At 55.7% G+C, this 23,056-nt stretch overlaps 1 protein-coding gene across 1 annotated transcript in view; it reads right to left on the reverse strand.

The window, feature by feature from the left end:
- Positions 1-482: 482 nt before the first annotated feature.
- Positions 483-23,056, reverse strand: part of LOC142908169 (msx2-interacting protein-like) — a 102,068-nt gene continuing 79,494 nt past the window's right edge. Inside the window, exons 4-9 of the mRNA XM_076058470.1 lie at positions 20,568-20,791; positions 19,711-19,911; positions 18,009-18,160; positions 8,014-8,139; positions 1,433-1,585; positions 483-497 (exon numbers count right to left, since the gene is read on the reverse strand). Coding sequence (XP_075914585.1) covers positions 483-497; positions 1,433-1,585; positions 8,014-8,139; positions 18,009-18,160; positions 19,711-19,911; positions 20,568-20,791 — 871 coding nt within the window. The remainder of the gene's footprint in view (positions 498-1,432; positions 1,586-8,013; positions 8,140-18,008; positions 18,161-19,710; positions 19,912-20,567; positions 20,792-23,056) is intronic.

Below are 23,056 nucleotides of genomic sequence, written 5' to 3' on the forward strand. Positions count from 1 at the left end.
TACTAATGCTGATACTACTCCTACTGCTGATACTACTCCTACTGCTGATAATACTAATGCTGATACTACTAATGCTGGTACTACTAATGCTGGCACTAGTAATGCTGATATTACTAATGCTGATACTACTAATGCTGATACTACTCCTACTGCTGATACTACTAATGCCGATACTACTAATTCTGGTACTACTAATGCTGATACTACTCCTACTGCTGATACTACTAATGCCGATACTACTAATTCTGGTACTACTAATGCTGATACTACTCCCACTGCTGATACTACTAATGCTGATATTACTCCTACTGCTGATACTACTCCTACTGCTGATACTACTAATGCCGATACTACTAATGCTGGTACTACTAATGCTGGCACTAGTAATGCTGATATTACTAATGCTGATACTACTCCCACTGCTGATACTACTAATGCTGGTACTACTAATGCTGATACTACTCCCACTCCTACTACTGCTGCTACTGTTGGTACAGCTGCTCCCATTACCACCACTACAACTACCACCACCACTACTCCCTCCATCACCACCACAACTACTCCCACCACTACAACTACTCCCACCACCACCACCACTACAACTACCACCACCACCACCACTACTCCCACCACCACCACTACTCCCACCACCACCACCACTACAACTACCACCACCACCACCACTACTCCCACCACCACCACCACTACAACTACTCCCACCACCACCACTACTCCCACCACCACCACCACTACTCCCTCCACCACCACTACAACTACTCCCACCACCACGACTCCCTCCACCACCACCACCACTACTCCCTCCACCACCACCACTACTCCCTCCACCACCACCACTCCCACCACCACGACTCCCTCCACCACCACCACTACTCCCACCACCACAACTACTCCCACCACCACCACTCCCTCCACCACCACCACTACAACTACCACCACCACCACCACTACTCCCTCCACCACCACCACAACTACTCCCACCACCACCACTACTCCCACCACCACTACTCCCACCAACACCACCACCACTACTCCCACCAACACCACTAATCCCACCACCACAACAACTACCACCACAACTACTCCCACCACCACCACAACTACTCCCACCACCACAACCACAACTACTCCCACCACCACCACTACAACTACTCCCACCACCACCACTACTCCCACCACCACCACTACTCCCACCACCACCACCACAACTACTCCCACCACCACAACCACAACTACTCCCACCACCACCACTACAACTACTCCCACCACCACCACTACTCCCACCACCACCACCACCACTACTCCCTCCACCACCACCACTACTCCCTCCACCACCACCACCACCACTCCCTCCACCACCACTACTCCCACCACCACCACCACAACTACTCCCACCACCACCACCACGTCCCACCCCACACACCACCACCACCACCACCGCCGCAGTCAGTACCTTGAGGATTGGGCCGAACCGCGAGAACTGGCGAGTGAGGTACTGCTCTGTGACGCTGGCGTTGAGCCCGTCCAACCACACGCAAGTCGTTGGCATGCTCTTGCCGAATCCCAGCTGAGACCACACGCAGACAAAGGCACCAGCACCCACCCACACCGCGTAGCGTTCACACGAAGTTGGGGGGTGGGGATGCTGGCGGTGAGGCGGCGCCGCTGAACGAGGCATCGCCGCACGCGCGCGCGAACGCTCGCCCAACTCACACACGCACGCCACACACTCACATACACATACATACACTCACACTCACTCACTCACATTCACTCACACTCACTCACACTCACTCACACTCACACACTCACACTCACTCTCACACACTCACTCACTCACACACACTCACACACTCTCTCACACACTCTCTCACACTCTCTCTCACTCACTCTCTCACACACTCACATTCACACTCACCAACTCACACGCACAACACACACTCACACACACACTCACATTCACTCACATTCACTCACTCACACTCTCTCACACACTCACACACACACACGCACTCTCACTCACTCACGCACACACACACTCTCACTCACGCACACATTCACTCACTCACTCACACACACGCACTCTCACTCACACACTCTCACTCTCTCACTCTCTCACACACTCTCTCACACTCACTCTCTCACACACTCACACATACACTCACACTCACTCACACATACACTCACACTCACTCTCTCACACACTCTCACACTCTCTCACTCTCTCACACTCTCTCACACTCTCACACTCTCACACTCACTCACTCTCACACTCTCTCACTCTCTCACACTCACTCACTCTCTCTCACACTCTCTCACACACTCTCTCACTCTCTCACACACTCACTCTCACACTCTCACACACACACTCACACTCACTTCACACACTCACACATATACACTCACACTCCCTCACACACTCTCACACTCACACATACACTCACACTCCATCACACACTCACACACTCACTCACACTCACTCACTCTCTCACTCACACACTCTCTCACTCTCTCACACACTCTCACACTCTCTCACTCACACACTCTCTCACTCTCTCACACACTCTCACACTCTCTCACTCTCTCACACTCTCTCACACTCTCACACTCTCTCACGCTCTCACACTCACTCACTCTCACACTCTCTCACTCTCTCACACTCACTCACTCTCTCTCACACTCTCTCACACACTCTCTCACTCTCTCACACACTCACACTCTCACACTCTCACACACTCACTCACACTCACTCACACACTCACACATATACACTCACACTCCCTCACACACTCTCACACTCACACATACACTCACACTCCATCACACACTCACACACTCACTCACACTCACTCACTCTCTCACTCACACACTCTCTCACTCTCTCACACACTCTCACACTCTCTCACTCACACACTCTCTCACTCTCTCACACACTCTCACACTCTCTCACTCTCTCACACTCTCTCACACTCTCACACTCTCTCACGCTCTCACACTCACTCACTCTCACACTCTCTCACTCTCTCACACTCACTCACTCTCTCTCACACTCTCTCACACACTCTCTCACTCTCTCACACACTCACACTCTCACACTCTCACACACTCACTCACACTCACTCACACACTCACACATATACACTCACACTCCCTCACACACTCTCACACTCACACATACACTCACACTCCATCACACACTCACACACTCACTCACACTCACTCACTCTCTCACTCACACACTCTCTCACTCTCTCACACACTCTCTCACTCTCTCACACTCTCACACTCTCTCACACACTCACACACTCTCTCACACACTCACACACTCACTCACACTCACACACTCTCTCACACACTCTCTCACACTCACTCACACGCTCATATTCACACTCGCACGCTCTCACATTCACCCGCACACACTCACATTCACTCACACACACACTCGCATACATTCACTCACACTCACACACATTCACTCGCACACACTCACATTCATTCACACTCACACACTCTCACTCGCACACATTCACACTCACATTCACTCAGACACTCTCACTCACATACACTCAAATTCACTCACACACACATTCACTCACTCACACACACACACTCACTCGCACACATTCACACACACACTCACATTCACTCAGACACACACTCGCACACATTCACTCGCACACACTCACATTCACTCGCACACATTCACTCACTCACACACGCACACTCAGACACTCTCATTCACACGCACTCACTCGCACACATTCACACTCACTCACGCACACATTCACACTCACTCACGCACACACACACTCACTCGCACACATTCACACTCACACACATTCACTCACACACTCACTCGCACACATTCACACTCACACACATTCACTCACACACATTCACTCACACACACTCACACATTCACTCACACACACTCACACACTCACATTCAGACACTCACTCACACACACTCACTCACGCACACATTCACTCACTCACACACTCACAGTCATACTCACACACACATTCACATTCACTCACGCACGCACACTCAGACACTCTCACTCACACACACTCACTCACACACGCACTCACACACGCATCCACTCACTCACGCACGCACACACGCACTCTCACACACTCTCACTCACGCACACACTCAATCACTCACTCACACTCACACACACTCACATTCACTCACACACACTCACATTCACTCACTCACACACACTCACTCGCACACATTCACACTCAAGAGACTCACACACACACACTCTCACTCACACTCACGCACACATTAACTCACTCACTCACACACTCACACACGCACACTCACATTCACTCGCTCATGCACGCACACTCAGACACTCTCACTCACACACACGCACTCACACACTCTCACCCACGCTCATGCACGCATTCACTCACTCACGCACGTACACACATTCACTCCCTCACACATGCACACTCACACACTCTCACACACACTCACACACTCACGCACACACTCTCACACACATTCACTCACTCACTCACACAAACACACACTCACTCACATTCACCCAGACACTCACACACACACTCTCACTCACGCACACACTCACTCACACACTCTCACTCACACTCACGCACACATTCACTCACTCACGCACGCACACACTCACACTCTCACACACTCTCAATCACACACACTCACACTCACTCACATTCACTCACACACACACACACACATTCACTCACTCACTCACACACACAGACACACACTAACTCGCACACATTCACACTCACACACACTCACTCACATTCACTCACACACATTCACTCACTCACACACACTCACTCACACACACGCACACTCTCACACACACACGCACACACTCACACACACTCTCACACACTCTCCCTCACACACACACTCACACACACTCACGCACTCACGCACACACACACGCACTCTCACACACTCTCACTCACACACACTCACTCACTCACACACACTCTCACTCACGCACACATTCACTCACTCACATTCACTCAGACACTCACACACACACACTCTCACTCACACACACTCACTCACACACTCAGACGCACACACACACACTCACACACTCAGACGCACACACACACACTCGCACACATTCACACACACACTTACTCACATTCACTCAGACACTCACACACACACTCTCACTCACGCACACATTCACTCAGACACTCACACACACTCTCACTCACACTCACTCAGACACTCACACACACTCTCACTCACACTCACGCACATTCACTCACTCACTCACACACTCACTCACTCACACACTCACACTCACATTCATACTCACACACACTCACATTCACCCAGACACTCACTCACGCACACACTCACTCACACACTCACTCACACTCACGCACACATTCACTCACTCACACACACTCTCACTTACGCACACTCACACACTCTCACTCACACTCACGCACACACTCTCACACACACTCACGCACACACACACTCTCACTCACGCACACACTCTCACACACTCTCACTCTCACACACACACTCACGCACACACACACACACACACTCACTCTCACACACACTCTCACTCACACACACACTCACACACTCACGCACTCACACACTCACACACTCACACACTCTCACACACACTCACACGCACACACTCATTCACTCACTCACACTCACTCACACACACTCTCACACACTCACACACTCTCACACTCACTCACTCTCACACACTCACTCTCACACACTCACACACTCACACACACACACTCACTCACTCACACACACTCACTCACTCACACACTCACACACTCACGCACACACTCTCACACACTCTCACGCACACACGCACACACTCACTCACACACTCACACACACTCTCACTCACACACACACTCTCACACACACTCTCACACACACACTCTCACTCACACACTCACTCTCACACACACTCTCACACACACACTCTCACTCACACACTCACGCGCGCACACACTCACACTCACTCACACACACTCACACACTCTCACTCACACACACACTCTCACACACACACACTCACTCACACAGACGCACACTCTCACACACACACTCTCACACACACACTCTCACTCTCACACACACTCACATACACTCTCACACACTCACACTCACACACTCACTCTCACACACACACTCACACACTCTCACACTCACACACTCACTCTCACACACACACTCACACACTCTCACACTCACACACTCACACACACACACTCACTCACATTCACCCAGACACTCACACACACTCACATTCACACACACACACACTCACTCACACACACACACACTCACTCACACACTCTCACTCACACACACTCTCACTCACACACACTCACAGACACTCTCACGCACACTCTCACTCACACACTCTCACTCACTCACACACTCACTCACACACTCACACACACACTCACTCACAGTCTCACACACTCACACACAGTCTCACACACTCTCACACACTCACACACACTCTCACTCACACACTCACCCACTCACGCACACACACACTCACACTCTCACACACACTCACACTCTCACTCACTCACTCACACACACTCACTCACACATTCACACTCACACACTCTCTCACACTCACACACACTCTCACTCACACACACACACGCACTCACTCACACTCACTCTCACACACACACTCACACACACACTCTCACACACACTCTCACACCCTCACACACTCACACACTCTCACTCTCACACACACACTCACACACACACACGCACACTCTCACACACTCACACTCACACATTCACACTCACTCTCTCACACACTCTCACTCACACTCTCACTCACACACACACTCACTCACACACACTCACACTCTCACTCACACACACTCACACTCACTCTCACACACACTCACACACACACTCTCACACACACTCACAAACACACTCACACACACACTCACTCACACTCACACACTCACACACACACACTCACTCACACACACTCACACACACACTCACACTCTCACACACTCTCACTCACACACACTCACTCACACACACGCACACATTCACTCACTCACACACACACTCTCACACACGCACTCACTCACACACACTCACTCACACACTCACACACACTCACTCACACACACGCACACATTCACTCACTCACACACACACTCTCACACACGCACTCACTCACACACACACACTCACTCACACTCACACACTCACACACACACGCGCGCACACACTCACACTCACTCACATTCACCCAGACACTCACACCACACACTCACTCACACACACTCACTCACACGCACTCACTCACACACTCACACTCACACACACTCACTCACACACTCACGCACACACTCACGCACTCACTCACACACTCACTCACTCACACACTCTCACTCTCACACACACTCACACTCACTCACTCACACACTCACACTCTCACTCACACTCTCACACACTCACACACTCTCACACACACTCACACTCACACACTCACACACACGCTCACACACTCACACACTCTCACTCACACTCTCACTCACACACTCACACACACGCACACACTCACTAACTCACCCACACACACACTCACTCACTCACTCACACACTCACACGCACACTCACTCACTCACACTCGCACACTCTCACTCTCACACACACTCACACTCACTCACGCACACACACACACTCACACACACACTCTCACACTCACACACTCTCACACACTCACCCACTCACACACACTCACACACACTCACTCACACTCACACACTCACACTCACACACTCTCACACACACACTCTCTCACACACACTCTCTCACACACACTCACACTCTCACACACACACTCACACAGGCCGCACCACAGAAAGGCTGCACCACGGGCAGGCTGCACCGCGGGCAGGCGAGACCTCCCCACGGACTCCCACCCCGCGGCGCACCTTGAGTCGATTGTTGCTCAAGTACTCCCCGTCCATCTTCTTGATGGCCTTGCACACACTGGTGATGTCACAGAACTGCAGGAAGGCGTACTGGGGGATGCCGTTCACCTTCTTGATGTCTATGTCCTACAACGCGGAGACACGCGGGGGTGGGTTAGGCACACGCGCGGTTAGATCGAGACACGGGGGCTGGAGGCACGGGGCTAGAGGCACGGAGACACGGGGCTAGAGACACGGGGCTGGAGACACGGGGCTGGAGACACGGAGTTAGAGACACGGAGTTAGAGACACGGAGACACGGGGCTGGAGACACGGGGCTGGAGGCACGGGGCTAGAGGGCTAGAGACACAGGGCTAGAGACACGGGGCTAGAGACACGGGGCTGGAGACACGGGGCTAGAGACACGGGGCTAGAGACACGGGGTTAGAGACACGGAGTTAAAGACACGGGGGGTTAGAGACACGGAGTTAAAGACACGGGGTTAGAGACACGGGGCTAGAGACACGGAGACACGGGGTTAGAGACACGGGGCTAGAGACACGGGGTTAAAGACACGGGGTTAGAGACACGGGGCTAGAGACACGGGGCTAGAGACACGGGGCTAGAGACACGGAGTTAGAGACACGGAGACACGGAGCTGGAGACACGGGGCTAGAGACACGGGGTTAGAGACACGGGGCTAGAGACACGAGGATAGAGGACACGGAGACACGGGGCTGGAGACACGGGGCTGGAGACACGGGGTTAGAGACACGGGGTTAGAGACACAGGGTTAGAGACACGGGGCTAGAGACACGGGGCTAGAGACACGGGGCTAGAGACACGGGGCTAGAGACACGGGGCTAGAGACACGGGGCTAGAGACACGGGGCTAGAGACACAGAGACACGGGGCTGGAGGCACGGGGCTGGAGGCACGGGGTTAGAGACACGGGGTTAGAGACACGGGGCTGGAGGCACGGGGCTAGAGGCACGGGGCTAGAGACACGGAGTTAGAGACACGGAGACACGGGGCTAGAGACACGGGGCTAGAGACACGGAGACACGGGGGCTAGAAACACGGGGCTAGAGACACGGGGCTAGAGACACGGGGCTAGAGACACGGGGCTAGAGACACGAGGATAGAGAAACAGAGACACGGGGCTAGAGACACGGGGCTAGAGACACGGAGCTAGAGACACGGGGTTAGAGACACGGAGACACGGGGCTGGAGGCACGGGCTGGAGGCACGGGGCTGGAGACACGGGGCTAGAGACACGGGGTTAGAGACACGGAGTTAGAGACACGAGGTTAGAGACACGGGGTTAGAGACACGGGGCTAGAGACACGGGGCTAGAGACACGAGGATAGAGAAACAGAGACACGGGGCTAGAGACACGGGGCTAGAGACACGGGGCTAGAGACACGGGGTTAGAGACACGGAGACACGGGGCTGGAGGCACGGGGCTGGAGGCACGGGGCTGGAGACACGGGGCTAGAGACACGGGGTTAGAGACACGGAGTTAGAGACACGGAGACACGGGGCTGGAGACACGGGGCTAGAGACACGGGGTTAGAGACACGGGGCTAGAGACACGAGGATAGAGAGACGGAGACACGGGGCTAGAGACACGGGGTTAGAGACACGGGGCTAGAGACACGGGGCTAGAGAGACGGGGCTAGAGACACGGGGTTAGAGACACGGAGACACGGGGTTAGAGACACAGGGCTAGAGACACGGGGTTAGAGACACGGGGTTAAAGACACGGGGTTAGAGACACGGAGACACGGGGCTAGAGACACAGGGCTAGAGACACGGGGCTAGAGACACGGGGCTGGAGACACAGGGCTAGAGACACGGGGCTAGAGACACGGGGCTGGAGACACGGGGCTAGAGACACGGGGCTAGAGACACGGGGCTGGAGACACGGAGACACGGGGCTAGAGACACGGGGCTAGAGACACGGGGCTACAGACACAGGGCCAGAGACACGGGGCTAGAGACACGGGGCGAGAAACACGGGGCTAGAGACACGGAGACACAGGGCTAGAGACACGGGGCTGGAGACACGGGGCTGGAGACACGGTGTTAGAGACACGGGGCTAGAGACACGGGGCTAGAGACACGGGGCTAGAGACACGGGGCTAGAGACACGGGGCTAGAGACACGGGGCTAGAGACACGGAGAAACGGGGCTAGAGACACGGGGTTAGAGACACGGAAACACGGGGCTGGAGGCACGGGGCTGGAGACACAGGGCTGGAGACACGGGGCTAGAGACACGGGGTTAGAGACACGGGGATAGAGACACGGGGTTAGAGACACGGAAACACGGGGCTGGAGGCACGGGGCTGGAGACACGGGGCTGGAGACACGGTGTTAGAGAGACGGGGCTAGAGACACGGGGCTAGAGACACGGAAACACGGGGCTGGAGGCACGGGGCTGGAGGCACGGGGCTAGAGACACGGGGCTGGAGACACGGGGTTAGAGACACGGGGTTAAAGACACGGGGTTAGAGACACGGAGACACGGGGCTAGAGACACAGGGCTAGAGACACGGGGCTAGAGACACGGGGCTGGAGACACGGGGCTAGAGACACGGGGCTAGAGACACGGGGCTGGAGACACGGGGCTAGAGACACGGGGCTGGAGACACGGGGCTGGAGACACGGAGACACGGGGCTAGAGACACGGGGCTAGAGACACGGGGCTACAGACACAGGGCCAGAGACACGGGGCTAGAGACACGGGGCGAGAAACACGGGGCTAGAGACACGGAGACACAGGGCTAGAGACACGGGGCTGGAGACACGGGGCTGGAGACACGGTGTTAGAGAGACGGGGCTAGAGACACGGGGCTAGAGACACGGGGCTAGAGACACGGGGCTAGAGACACGGGGCTAGAGACACGGAGAAACGGGGCTAGAGACACGGGGTTAGAGACACGGAAACACGGGGCTGGAGGCACGGGGCTGGAGACACGGGGCTGGAGACACGGGGCTAGAGACACGGGGTTAGAGACACGGGGCTAGAGACACGGGGTTAGAGACACGGGGATAGAGACACGGGGTTAGAGACACGGAAACACGGGGCTGGAGGCACGGGGCTGGAGACACGGTGTTAGAGAGACGGGGCTAGAGACACGGGGCTAGAGACACGGAAACACGGGGCTGGAGGCACGGGGCTGGAGGCACGGGGCTAGAGACACGGGGCTGGAGACACGGGGCTAGAGACACGGGGCTGGAGACACGGGGCTAGAGACACGGGGTTAGAGACATGGGGCTAGAGACACAGAGACACGGGGCTAGAGACACGGGGCTGGAGGCACGGGGCTGGAGACACGGGGCTAGAGACACGGGGTTAGAGACACGGAGTTAGAGACACGGAGACACGGGGCTGGAGACACGGGGCTAGAGACATGGGGTTAGAGACACGGGGCTAGAGACACGAGGATAGAGACACGGAGACACGGGGCTAGAGACACGGGGTTAGAGACACGGGGCTAGAGACACGAGGATAGAGACACAGAGACACGGGGCTAGAGACATGGGGCTGGAGAAACGGGTCTGGAGACACGGGGCTAGAGACACGGGGCTAGAGACACAGATACACGGGGCTGGAGACACGGGGCTAGAGACACGGGGCTAGAGACACTGGGCAAGAGACACGGGGATAGAGACACGGGGTTAGAGACACGGGGATAGAGACACGGCGTTAGAGACACGGGGCTAGAGACACGGGGCTAGAGACACGGAGACATGGGGCTAGAGACACGGGGCTAGAGACACGGAGACACGGGGCTAGAGACACGGGGCTAGAGACACGGGGCTAGAGACACGGGGTTAGAGACACGGGGTTAAAGACACGGAGACACGGGGCTGGAGACACGGGGCTAGAGACACGGGGCTAGAGACACGGGGTTAGAGACACGGGGTTAGAGACACGGGGCTAGAGACACGGGGCTAGAGACACGGGGCTTAAGACACGGAGACACGGGGCTAGAGAGACGGGGCTAGAGACACGGGGTTAGAGACACGGAGACACAGGGTTAGAGACACGGGGCTAGAGACACGGGGTTAGAGACACGGGGTTAAAGACACGGGGTTAGAGACACGGAGACACGGGGCTAGAGACACAGGGCTAGAGACACAGGGCTGGAAACACGGGGCTAGAGACACGGGGCTAGAGACACGGGGCTGGAGACACGGGGCTAGAGACACGGGGCTGGAGACACGGGGTTAGAGACACGGGGCTAGAGACACGGGGCTGGAGACACGGGGCTGGAGACACCGGGCTAGAGACAGGGAGACACGGGGCTAGAGACACGGGGCTAGAGACACGGGGCCAGAGACACGGGGCTAGAGACACGGGGCTAGAGGCACGGGGCGAGAGACACGGGGCTAGAGACACGGAGACACAGGGCTAGAGACACGGGGCTAGAGACACGGGGCTAGAGACACGGGGCTAGAGACACGGGGCTGGAGACACGGAGCTAGAGACACACGGTTGTTGTTGTGGTGATAGTGGTGGTGATGATGGCTGTGGTGGTGGCGGCTCCCTCACCACTATCTCCCCGAATCTCTGGAAGATGGAGTAGAGGTCATCGTAGGTGGTGATGATGATGGTTGTTGTTGTGGTGATGATGGCTGTGGTAGTGATGGTGGTGGTGATGATGGCTGTGGTAGTGGTGATGGTTGTGGTAATGGTGGTGGCTCCCTCACCACTATCTCCCCGAATCTCTGGAAGATGGAGTGAAGACCATCGTAGGTGGTGATGATGACGGTTGTTGTTGTGGTGATGATGGCTGTGGTGGTGATGATGGCTGTGGTGGTGGTGGTGGCTCCCTCACCACTATCTCCCCGAATCTCTGGAAGATGGAGTAGAGGTCATCGTAGGTGGTGATGATGATGGCTGTGGTGGTGATGATGGCTGTGGTGGTGGTGATGGCTGTGGTAGTGATGGTGGTGGTGATGGTGATGGTGGTGGCTCCCTCACCACTATCTCCCCGAATCTCTGGAAGATGGAGTAGAGGTCATCGTAGGTGATGATGGTGGTAGTGGTGGTGATGATGGCTGTGGTAGTGATGATGGCTGTGGTAGTGATGATGGTAGTGATGATGGTGATGGTGGTGGTGGCTCCCTCACCACTATCTCCCCGAATCTCTGGAAGATGGAGTAGAGGTCATCGTAGGTGGTGATGATGGCGGTTGTTGTTGTGGTGATGATGGCTGTGGTTGTGATGGTAGTGATGGTGGTGATGGTGGTGGTGGCTCCCTCACCACTATCTCCCCGAATCTCTGGAAGATGGAGTAGAGGTCATCGCAGGTGATGATGATGACGGTTGTTGTGGTGATGATGGCTGTGGTGGTGATGGTGGTTGTGATGATGGTGGTAGTGGTGGTGATGATGGCTGTGGTAGTGATGGTGGTTGTGATGATGGTGGTAGTGGTGGTGATGATGGCTGTGGTAGTGATGGTGTTGGTGGCTCCCTCCCCACTATCTCCCCGAATCTCTGGAAGATGGAGTAGTGGTCATCGTAGGTGGTGATGATGATGGTTGTGGTAGTGATGATGGCTGTGGTAGTGATGGTGGTGGTGGCTCCCTCACCACTATCTCCCCGAATCTCTGGAAGATGGAGTAGAGGTCATCGTAGGTGGTGATGATGATGACGGTTGTTGTTGTGGTGATGATGGCTGTGGTAGTGATGATGGTGGTGATGATGGCTGTGGTAGTGATGATGGCTGTGGTGGTGATGGTAGTGATGGTGATGGCTCCCTCACCACTATCTCCCCGAATCTCTGGAAGATGGAGTAGAGGTCATCGTAGGTGGTGATGATGATGGTTGTGGTAGTGATGATGGCTGTGGTAGTGATGGTGGTGGTGACTCCCTCACCACTATCTCCCCGAATCTCTGGAAGATGGAGTAGAGGTCATCGTAGGTGATGATGATGGCTGTGGTGGTGATGGTGGTTGTGGTGATGGTGGTAGTGGTGGTGATGATGGCTGTGGTAGTGATGATGGTAGTGATGGTAGTGGTGGTGGTGGCTCCCTCACCACTATCTCCCCGAATCTCTGGAAGGTGGAGTAGAGGTCATCGTAGGTGGTGATGATGACGGTTGTTGTTGTGATGATGATGGCTGTGGTAGTGATGGTGGTGGTGGCTCCCTCACCACTATCTCCCCGAATCTCTGGAAGATGGAGTAGAGGTCATCGTAGGTGGTGATGATGATGACGGTTGTTGTTGTGGTGATGATGGCTGTGGTGGTGGTGATGGCTGTGGTGGTGGTGATGGCTGTGGTAGTGGTGATGGTTGTGGTAGTGGTGATGGCTCCCTCACCACTATCTCCCCGAATCTCTGGAAGATGGAGTAGAGGTCATCGTAGGTGGTGATGATGGCTGTGGTAGTGATGGTGGTGGTGATGATGGCTGTGGTAGTGATGATGGTGGTGGTGGCTCCCTCACCACTATCTCCCCGAATCTCTGGAAGATGGAGTAGAGGTCATCGTAGGTGGTGATGATGACGGTTGTTGTTGTGGTGATGATGGCTGTGGTGGTGATGGTGGTTGTGGTGATGATGGCTGTGGTTGTGATGGTAGTGATGATAGTGATGGTGGTGGTGGCTCCCTCACCACTATCTCCCCGAATCTCTGGAAGATGGAGTAGAGGTCATCGTAGGTGGTGATGATGACGGTTGTTGTTGTGGTGATGATGGCTGTGGTGGTGATGGTGGTTGTGGTGATGATGGCTGTGGTTGTGATGGTAGTGATGATAGTGATGGTGGTGGTGGCTCCCTCACCACTATCTCCCCGAATCTCTGGAAGATGGAGTAGAGGTCATCGTAGGTGGTGATGATGGCTGTGGTGGTGATGATGGCTGTGGTGGTGATGATGGCTGTGGTGGTGGTGATGGCTGTGGTAGTGGTGATGGTTGTGGTAGTGATGGTGGCTCCCTCACCACTATCTCCCCGAATCTCTGGAAGATGGAGTAGAGGTCATCGTAGGTGGTGATGATGACGGTTGTTGTTGTGGTGATGATGGCTGTGGTGGTGATGGTGGTTGTGGTGATGATGGCTGTGGTTGTGATGGTAGTGATGATAGTGATGGTGGTGGTGGCTCCCTCACCACTATCTCCCCGAATCTCTGGAAGATGGAGTAGAGGTCATCGTAGGTGGTGATGATGGCTGTGGTGGTGATGATGGCTGTGGTGGTGATGATGGCTGTGGTGGTGGTGATGGCTGTGGTAGTGGTGATGGTTGTGGTAGTGATGGTGGCTCCCTCACCACTATCTCCCCGAATCTCTGGAAGATGGAGTAGAGGTCATCGTAGGTGGTGATGATGACGGTTGTTGTTGTGGTGATGATGGCTGTGGTGGTGATGATGGCTGTGGTAGTGATGATGGCTGTGGTAGTGATGATGGTGGTGGTGGTGGTGGCTCCCTCCCCACTATCTCCCCGAATCTCTGGAAGATGGAGTGAAGGCCATCGTAGGTGGTGATGATGACAGTTGTTGTTGTGGTGATGATGGCTGTGGTAGTGATGGTGGTGGTGATGATGGCTGTGGTGGTGATGGTGGTGGTGGCTCCCTCACCACTATCTCCCCGAATCTCTGGAAGATGGAGTAGAGGTCATCGTAGGTGGTGATGATGGTGGTTGTTGTGATGGTAGTGATGGTGATGATGGCTCCCTCACCACTATCTCCCCGAATCTCTGGAAGATGGAGTAGAGGTCATCGTAGGTGGTGATGATGGCTGTGGTAGTGATGATGGCTGTGGTAGTGATGGTAGTGATGGTGGCTCCCTCACCACTATCTCCCCGAATCTCTGGAAGATGGAGTAGAGGTCATCGTAGGTGGTGATGATGGCTGTGGTGGTGATGATGGCTGTGGTAGTGATGATGGTAGTGATGGTAGTGATGGTGGCTCCCTCACCACTATCTCCCCGAATCTCTGGAAGATGGAGTAGAGGTCATCGTAGGTGGTGATGATGGCTGTGGTGGTGATGATGGCTGTGGTGGTGATGATGGCTGTGGTAGTGATGATGGTAGTGATGGTGGCTCCCTCACCACTATCTCCCCGAATCTCTGGAAGATGGAGTAGAGGTCATCGTAGGTGGTGATGATGATGACGTTGTTGTGGTGATGATGGCTGTGGTAGTGATGGTAGTGATGATGGTGGCTGCTGCTCCCTCACCACTATCTCCCCGAATCTCTGGAAGATGGAGTAGAGGTCATCGTAGGTGGTGATGATGATGACGGTTGTTGTGATGGTAACAGTGGTGGTGATGATGGCTGTGGTAGTGATGGTAGTGATGGTGGTGGTGATGGTGGTGGTGGCTCCCTCACCACTATCTCCCCGAATCTCTGGAAGATGGAGTAGAGGTCATCGTAGGTGGTGATGATGATGGTTGTTGTTGTGGTGATGATGGCTGTGGTAGTGGTGATGATGGTAGTGATGATGGTAGTGATGGTGGCTCCCTCACCACTATCTCCCCGAATCTCTGGAAGATGGAGTAGAGGTCATCGTAGGTGGTGATGATGACGGTTGTTGTTGTGGTGATGGTGGTGGTGATGGTAGTGATGATGGCTGTGGTAGTGGTGATGGTAGTGATGGTGGTGATGGTGGCTCCCTCACCACTATCTCCCCGAATCTCTGGAAGATGGAGTAGAGGTCATCGTAGGTGGTGATGATGACGGTTGTTGTGATGGTAACAGTGGTGGTGATGATGGCTGTGGTAGTGATGATGGTAGTGATGGTGGTGGCTCCCTCACCACTATCTCCCCGAATCTCTGGAAGATGGAGTAGAGGTCATCGTAGGTGGTGATGATGGCTGTGGTAGTGATGATGGTAGTGATGGTGGTAGTGGTGGTGATGATGGCTGTGGTAGTGGTGATGGTAGTGATGGTGATGGTGGCTCCCTCCCCACTATCTCCCCGAATCTCTGGAAGATGGAGTAGAGGTCATCGTAGGTGGTGATGATGATGATTGTTGTTGTTGTGGTGATGATGGCTGTGGTGGTGATGGTAGTGATGGTGGCTCCCTCACCACTATCTCCCCGAATCTCTGGAAGATGGAGTAGAGGTCATCGTAGGTGGTGATGATGGCTGTGGTAGTGATGATGGTAGTGATGGTGGTGGTGATGATGGCTGTGGTAGTGATGATGGCTGTGGTAGTGATGGTGGTGATGGTGGTGGTGACTCCCTCACCACTATCTCCCCGAATCTCTGGAAGATGGAGTAGAGGTCATCGTAGGTGGTGATGATGATGGCTGTGGTGGTGGTGATGGCTGTGGTAGTGGTGATGGTTGTGGTAGTGATGGTGGCTCCCTCACCACTATCTCCCCGAATCTCTGGAAGATGGAGTAGAGGTCATTGTAGGTGGTGATGATGGCTGTGGTAGTGATGATGGTAGTGATGGTGGTGGTGATGATGGCTGTGGTAGTGATGATGGCTGTGGTAGTGATGGTGGTGGTGGCTCCCTCACCACTATCTCCCCGAATCTCTGGAAGATGGAGTAGAGGTCATCGTAGGTGGTGATGATGATGGCTGTGGTGGTGATGATGGCTGTGGTGGTGGTGATGGCTGTGGTAGTGATGATGGTAGTGATGGTGGTGATGGCTCCCTCACCACTATCTCCCCGAATCTCTGGAAGATGGAGTAGAGGTCATCGTAGGTGGTGATGATGACGGTTGTTGTGGTGATGATGGCTGTGGTAGTGGTGATGGCTGTGGTAGTGGTGATGGTTGTGGTAGTGGTGGTGACTCCCTCACCACTATCTCCCCGAATCTCTGGAAGATGGAGTAGAGGTCATCGTAGGTGGTGATGATGACGGTTGTTGTGGTGATGATGGCTGTGGTGGTGATGGTGGTGATGGCTCCCTCACCACTATCTCCCCGAATCTCTGGAAGATGGAGTAGAGGTCATCGTAGGTGGTGATGATGACGGTTGTTGTGGTGATGATGGCTGTGGTAGTGGTGATGGCTGTGGTAGTGGTGATGGTTGTGGTAGTGGTGGTGACTCCCTCACCACTATCTCCCCGAATCTCTGGAAGATGGAGTAGAGGTCATCGTAGGTGGTGCTCTTCTCCAGGTTGCCTATGAAGAGCGTCCGCGTCGCCTTGGGGTGGAACTCGTCGATACGGTCGTCCAGCGGACGCAGCTCATTCTCGCTCTCCGTCTCTGCACGACGGCGTGGCGTGGGGGGGACGGGGGACGAGGAGGGGAACGTGGCGATGGCCGTGACCGCGGGTACGGCCGTTGCCATGGGCACAGCCGTTACCGTGTTACCGTGGGTACGGCCGTTACCGTGTTACCGTGGGTACGGCCGAGAACGTGGGTACGGCCGTTGCCGTGGGTACGGCCGTTTGCTGTGGGTACGGCCGTGAACGTGTTACCGTGGGTACGGCCGAGAACGTGGGTGCAGCCGTTGCCATGGGTACGGCCGTTACCGTGTTACCGTGGGTACGGCCGAGAACGTGGGTACGGCCGTTGCCGTGGGTACGGCCGTTTGCTGTGGGTACGGCCGTGAACGTGTTACCGTGGGTACGGCCGAGAACGTGGGTGCAGCCGTTGCCATGGGTACGGCCGTTACCGTGTTACCGTGGGTACGGCCGTTTGCCGTGGGTACGGTCGTTGCCGTGGGTACGGCCGTTACCGTGGCAGTGACATTGTACCCGGACCGTGTGATGAGCGAGTGAGTGACCGAGCGAGTGAGTGACCGAGTGAGTGAGTGAGTGACCGAGCGAGTGAGTGAGTGACCGAGCGAGTGAGTGACCGAGTGAGTGAGTGACCGAGTGAGTGAGTGAGTGACCGAGTGAGTGATCGAGTGAGTGAGTGAGTGACCGAGTGAGTGAGTGAGTGACCGAGTGAGTGACCGAGTTAGTGAGTGACCGAGCGAGTGAGTGAGTGAGTGACCGAGTGAGTGAGCGACTGAGTGAGTGATCGAGTGAGTGAGTGACCGAGTGGGTGAGTGTATGAGTGAGTGAGTGACCGAGTGAGTGAGTGACCGAGTGAGTAAGTGAGTGACCAAGCGAGTGGGTGACCAAGTGAGTGAGTCACCAAGTGAGTGACCGAGTGACCGAGCGAGCGACTGAGTGAGCGAGTGAGTGACCGAGTGACCGAGCGAGCGAATGAGCGAGCGACCGAGTGAGTGAGCGAGCGAGTGAGTGAGTGAGTTCCCGAGTGACCCAGCGAGCGACCGAGTGACCGAGTGAGTTCCCGAGTGAGCGAGCGAGCGACTGACTGAGCGAGCGAGTGAGTGACCGAGCGAGTTCCCGAGCGAGCGAGCGAGCGACCGAGTGAGTGAGTGACCGAGTGAGTAAGTGAGTGACCAAGCGAGTGGGTGACCAAGTGAGTGAGTCACCAAGTGAGTGACCGAGCGAGCGAGTGACCGAGTGAGTTCCCGAGCGAGTGACCGAGCGAGTTCCCGAGCGAGTTCCCGAGCGAGCGAGCGACTGACTGAGCGAGCGAGTGAGTGACCGAGCGAGTTCCCGAGCGAGCGAGCGAGCGACCGAGTGAGTGAGTGACCGAGTGAGTAAGTGAGTGACCAAGCGAGTGGGTGACCAAGTGAGTGAGTCACCAAGTGAGTGACCGACCGAGCGAGCCAGCGAGCGAGTGAGCGAGCGACCGAGTGACCGAGTGAGTTCCCGAGCGAGTGACCGAGCGAGTTCCCGAGCGAGTTCCCGAGCGAGCGAGCGAGCGACTGAGCGAGCGAGCGAGAGACAGCGTACCGGGCCCGTCCCAGGCTGTGACGTCGATCTGCATGCCGAAGAAGAGCTTCCCCTTGGAGGCGCAGAGAGCCTTCTCACGGTCTTCGGGTTGCCGGAAGAAGACCAGGCCGGAGCGCTCCTCGCCGGCGCCGTGGATCTGCACCGAGGTCACTTTGCCGTGTTTCTTGAACTCGTGGAAGAGGCCGTCCTTGAGACTCGAGTCTAAAGGGGGGGGAGAGGTGAGCAGAGGGGCGAGCGAGGGAGGGTGAGCGAGGGAGGGTGAGGGTGAGCGAGGGAGGGAGGGAGGGTGAGTGAGGGTGAGTGAGGGTGAGTGAGGGAGGATGAGCGAGGGAGGGAGGGTGAGTGAGGGTGAGCGAGATTGAGCGAGCGAGGGAGGGTGAGTGAGGGTGAGCGAGTGAGGGTGAGCGAGGGTGAGCGAGGTGAGCGAGGGAGGGTGAGTGAGGGAGGTCGAGCTAGGTGAGCGAGGGAGGGTGAGGGAGGGTGAGCGAAGGAGGGTGAGCGAGGGTGAGCGAGGGAGGGTGAGCGAGGGAAGGTGAGCGAGGGTGAGCGAGGGTGAGCGAGGGTGAGCGAGCGAGGCTGAGCGAGGCTGAGCGAGGGTGAGCGAGGGTGAGCGAGGGTGAGTGAGGGTGAGTGAGGGTGAGCGAGGGAAGGTGAGCGAGGGAAGGTGAGCGAGGGTGAGTGAGGGTGAGCGAGGGAAGGTGAGCGAGGCTGAGCGAGGCTGAGCGAGGGTGAGCGAGGTGAGCGAGGGTGAGTAAGGGTGAGCGAGGGCGAGCGAGCGAGGTGAGTGAGCGAGGGCGAGCGAGCGAGGGTGAGCGAGCGAGGCTGAGCGAGCGAGGGCCGAGCTGACGAGGCCTCACCGGTGGAGCGGACCGGCAGATTGTGGACGCGGATGCCGAAGCTCTTCCGGGGTTCGTCCGCCGCCTCGCCGGCGCCCAGCCCCAGCGGAGCCGCCGGCAGCGGCGGCGGCGGCGGCGGCAGCGCCGGCAGCGCCGGCAGCGCCGGCGCCGGAAGAGGCGCGGCCACGGCGGCCGACGGCACGGAGCGGGCGGGCGACACGTCGCTGGACGAGCTGCTGCTGTCGCTGAGGGGAGAGGAGGGGAGGGAGGATCGTGAGTTGGCAGAGGCTCACTCGCTACACTGGTGTGGTGCAGCCAGGCGGGCTTGTAGACTCCCGACACTCTCCACACGCCGAGACTCTAGACGCTGAGACGCTGAGTCTCTAGACGCTGAGACTCTAGACGCTGACGCTGAGTCTCTAGACGCTGAGTCTCTAGACGCTGAGACGCTGAGTCTCTAGACGCTGAGTCTCTAGACACTGAGTCTCTAGACGCTGACGCTGAGTCTCTAGACGCTGGGTCTCTAGAAGCTGACGCTGAGTCTCTAGACGCTGAGACTCTAGACGCTGAGTCTCTAGACGCTGAGACTCTGAGTCTCTAGACGCTGAGTCTCTAGACGCTGAGTCTCTAGACGCTGACGCTGAGTCTCTAGACGCTGAGTCTCTAGACGCTGAGACTCTAGACGCTGAGTCTCTAGACGCTGAGTCTCTAGACGCTGAGACTCTAGACGCTGAGTCTCTAGACGCTGAGTCTCTAGACGCTGAGTCTCTAGACGCTAGACGCTGAGACTCTAGACGCTGAGTCTCTAGACGCTGAGTCTCTAGACGCTGAGTCTCTAGACGCTGAGTCTCTAGACGCTCAGTCTCTAGACGCTGAGACTCTAGACACTGAGTCTCTAGACGCCGGGTCTCTAGACGCTGAGTCTCTAGATGCTGAGAGGCTGAGTCTCTAGACGCTGAGACTCTAGACGCTGAGTCTCTAGACGCTGAGTCTCTAGACGCTGAGTCTCTAGACGCTGAGACTCTAGACGCTGAGTCTCTAGACGCTGAGTCTCTAGACGCTGAGTCTCTAGACGCTGAGACTCTAGACGCTGAGTCTCTAGACGCCGAGTCTCTAGACGCTGAGTCCCTAGACGCTCAGTCTCTAGACGCTGAGACTCTAGACACTGAGTCTCTAGACGCCAGGTCTCTAGACGCTGAGTCTCTAGACGCTGAGTCTCTAGATCCTGAGTCTCTAGACGCTGAGTCTCTAGATCCTGAGTCTCTAGACGCTCAGTCTCTAGACGCTGAGTCTCTAGACGCTAGACGCTGAGACTCTAGACGCTGAGTCTCTAGACGCTGAGTCTCTAGACGATGAGTCTCTAGACGCTGACGCTGAGTCTCTAGACGCTGAGTCTCTAGACGCTGAGTCTCTAGACGCTGAGTCTCTAGACGCTGAGTCTCTAGACGCTCAGTCTCTAGACGCTGAGACTCTAGACACTGAGTCTCTAGACGCCAGGTCTCTAGACGCTGAGACTCTAGACGCTGAGAGGCTGAGTCTCTAGACGCTGAGTCTCTAGACACTGAGTCTCTAGACGCCGGGTCTCTAGACGCTGAGTCTCTAGACGCTGAGAGGCTGAGTCTCTAGACGCTGAGACTCTAGACGCTGAGTCTCTAGACGCTGAGTCTCTAGACGCTGAGTCTCTAGACGCTGAGACTCTAGACGCTGAGTCTCTAGACGCTGAGTCTCTAGACGCTGAGTCTCTAGACGCTCAGTCTCTAGACGCTGAGACTCTAGACACTGAGTCTCTAGACGCCAGGTCTCTAGACGCTGAGTCTCTAGACGCTGAGTCTCTAGATCCTGAGTCTCTAGACGCTGAGTCTCTAGACACTCAGTCTCTAGACGCTGAGACTCTAGACACTGAGTCTCTAGACGCCAGGTCTCTAGACGCTGAGACTCTAGACGCTGAGAGGCTGAGTCTCTAGACGCTGAGTCTCTAGACACTGAGTCTCTAGACGCCGGGTCTCTAGACGCTGAGTCTCTAGACGCTGAGAGGCTGAGTCTCTAGACGCTGAGACTCTAGACGCTGAGTCTCTAGACGCTGAGTCTCTAGACGCTGAGTCTCTAGACGCTGAGACTCTAGACGCTGAGTCTCTAGACGCTGAGTCTCTAGACGCCGGGTCTCTAGACGCTGAGTCTCTAGACGCTGAGTCTCTAGACGCTGAGTCTCTAGACGCTGAGACTCTAGACGCTGAGTCTCTAGACGCTGAGTCTCTAGACGCTGAGTCTCTAGACACTGAGTCTCTAGACACTGAGACTCTAGACGCTGAGTCTCTAGACGCTGAATCTCTAGACGCTGAGTCTCTAGACGCTGAGTCTCTAGACGCTGAGTCTCTAGACGCTGAGACTCTAGACGCTGAGTCTCTAGACGCTGAGTCTCTAGACGCTGACGCTGAGACTCTAGACGCTGAGTCTCTAGACGCTGAGTCTCTAGACGCTGAGTCTCTAGACACTGAGACGCTGAGTCTCTA

This window comes from Petromyzon marinus (assembly GCF_048934315.1).
Source record: "Petromyzon marinus isolate PM22_M1 ecotype Great Lakes invasive population chromosome 75 unlocalized genomic scaffold, UKy_Petmar_22M1.pri1.0 chr75_unloc.3, whole genome shotgun sequence".
Taxonomy (NCBI): domain Eukaryota; kingdom Metazoa; phylum Chordata; class Hyperoartia; order Petromyzontiformes; family Petromyzontidae; genus Petromyzon; species Petromyzon marinus.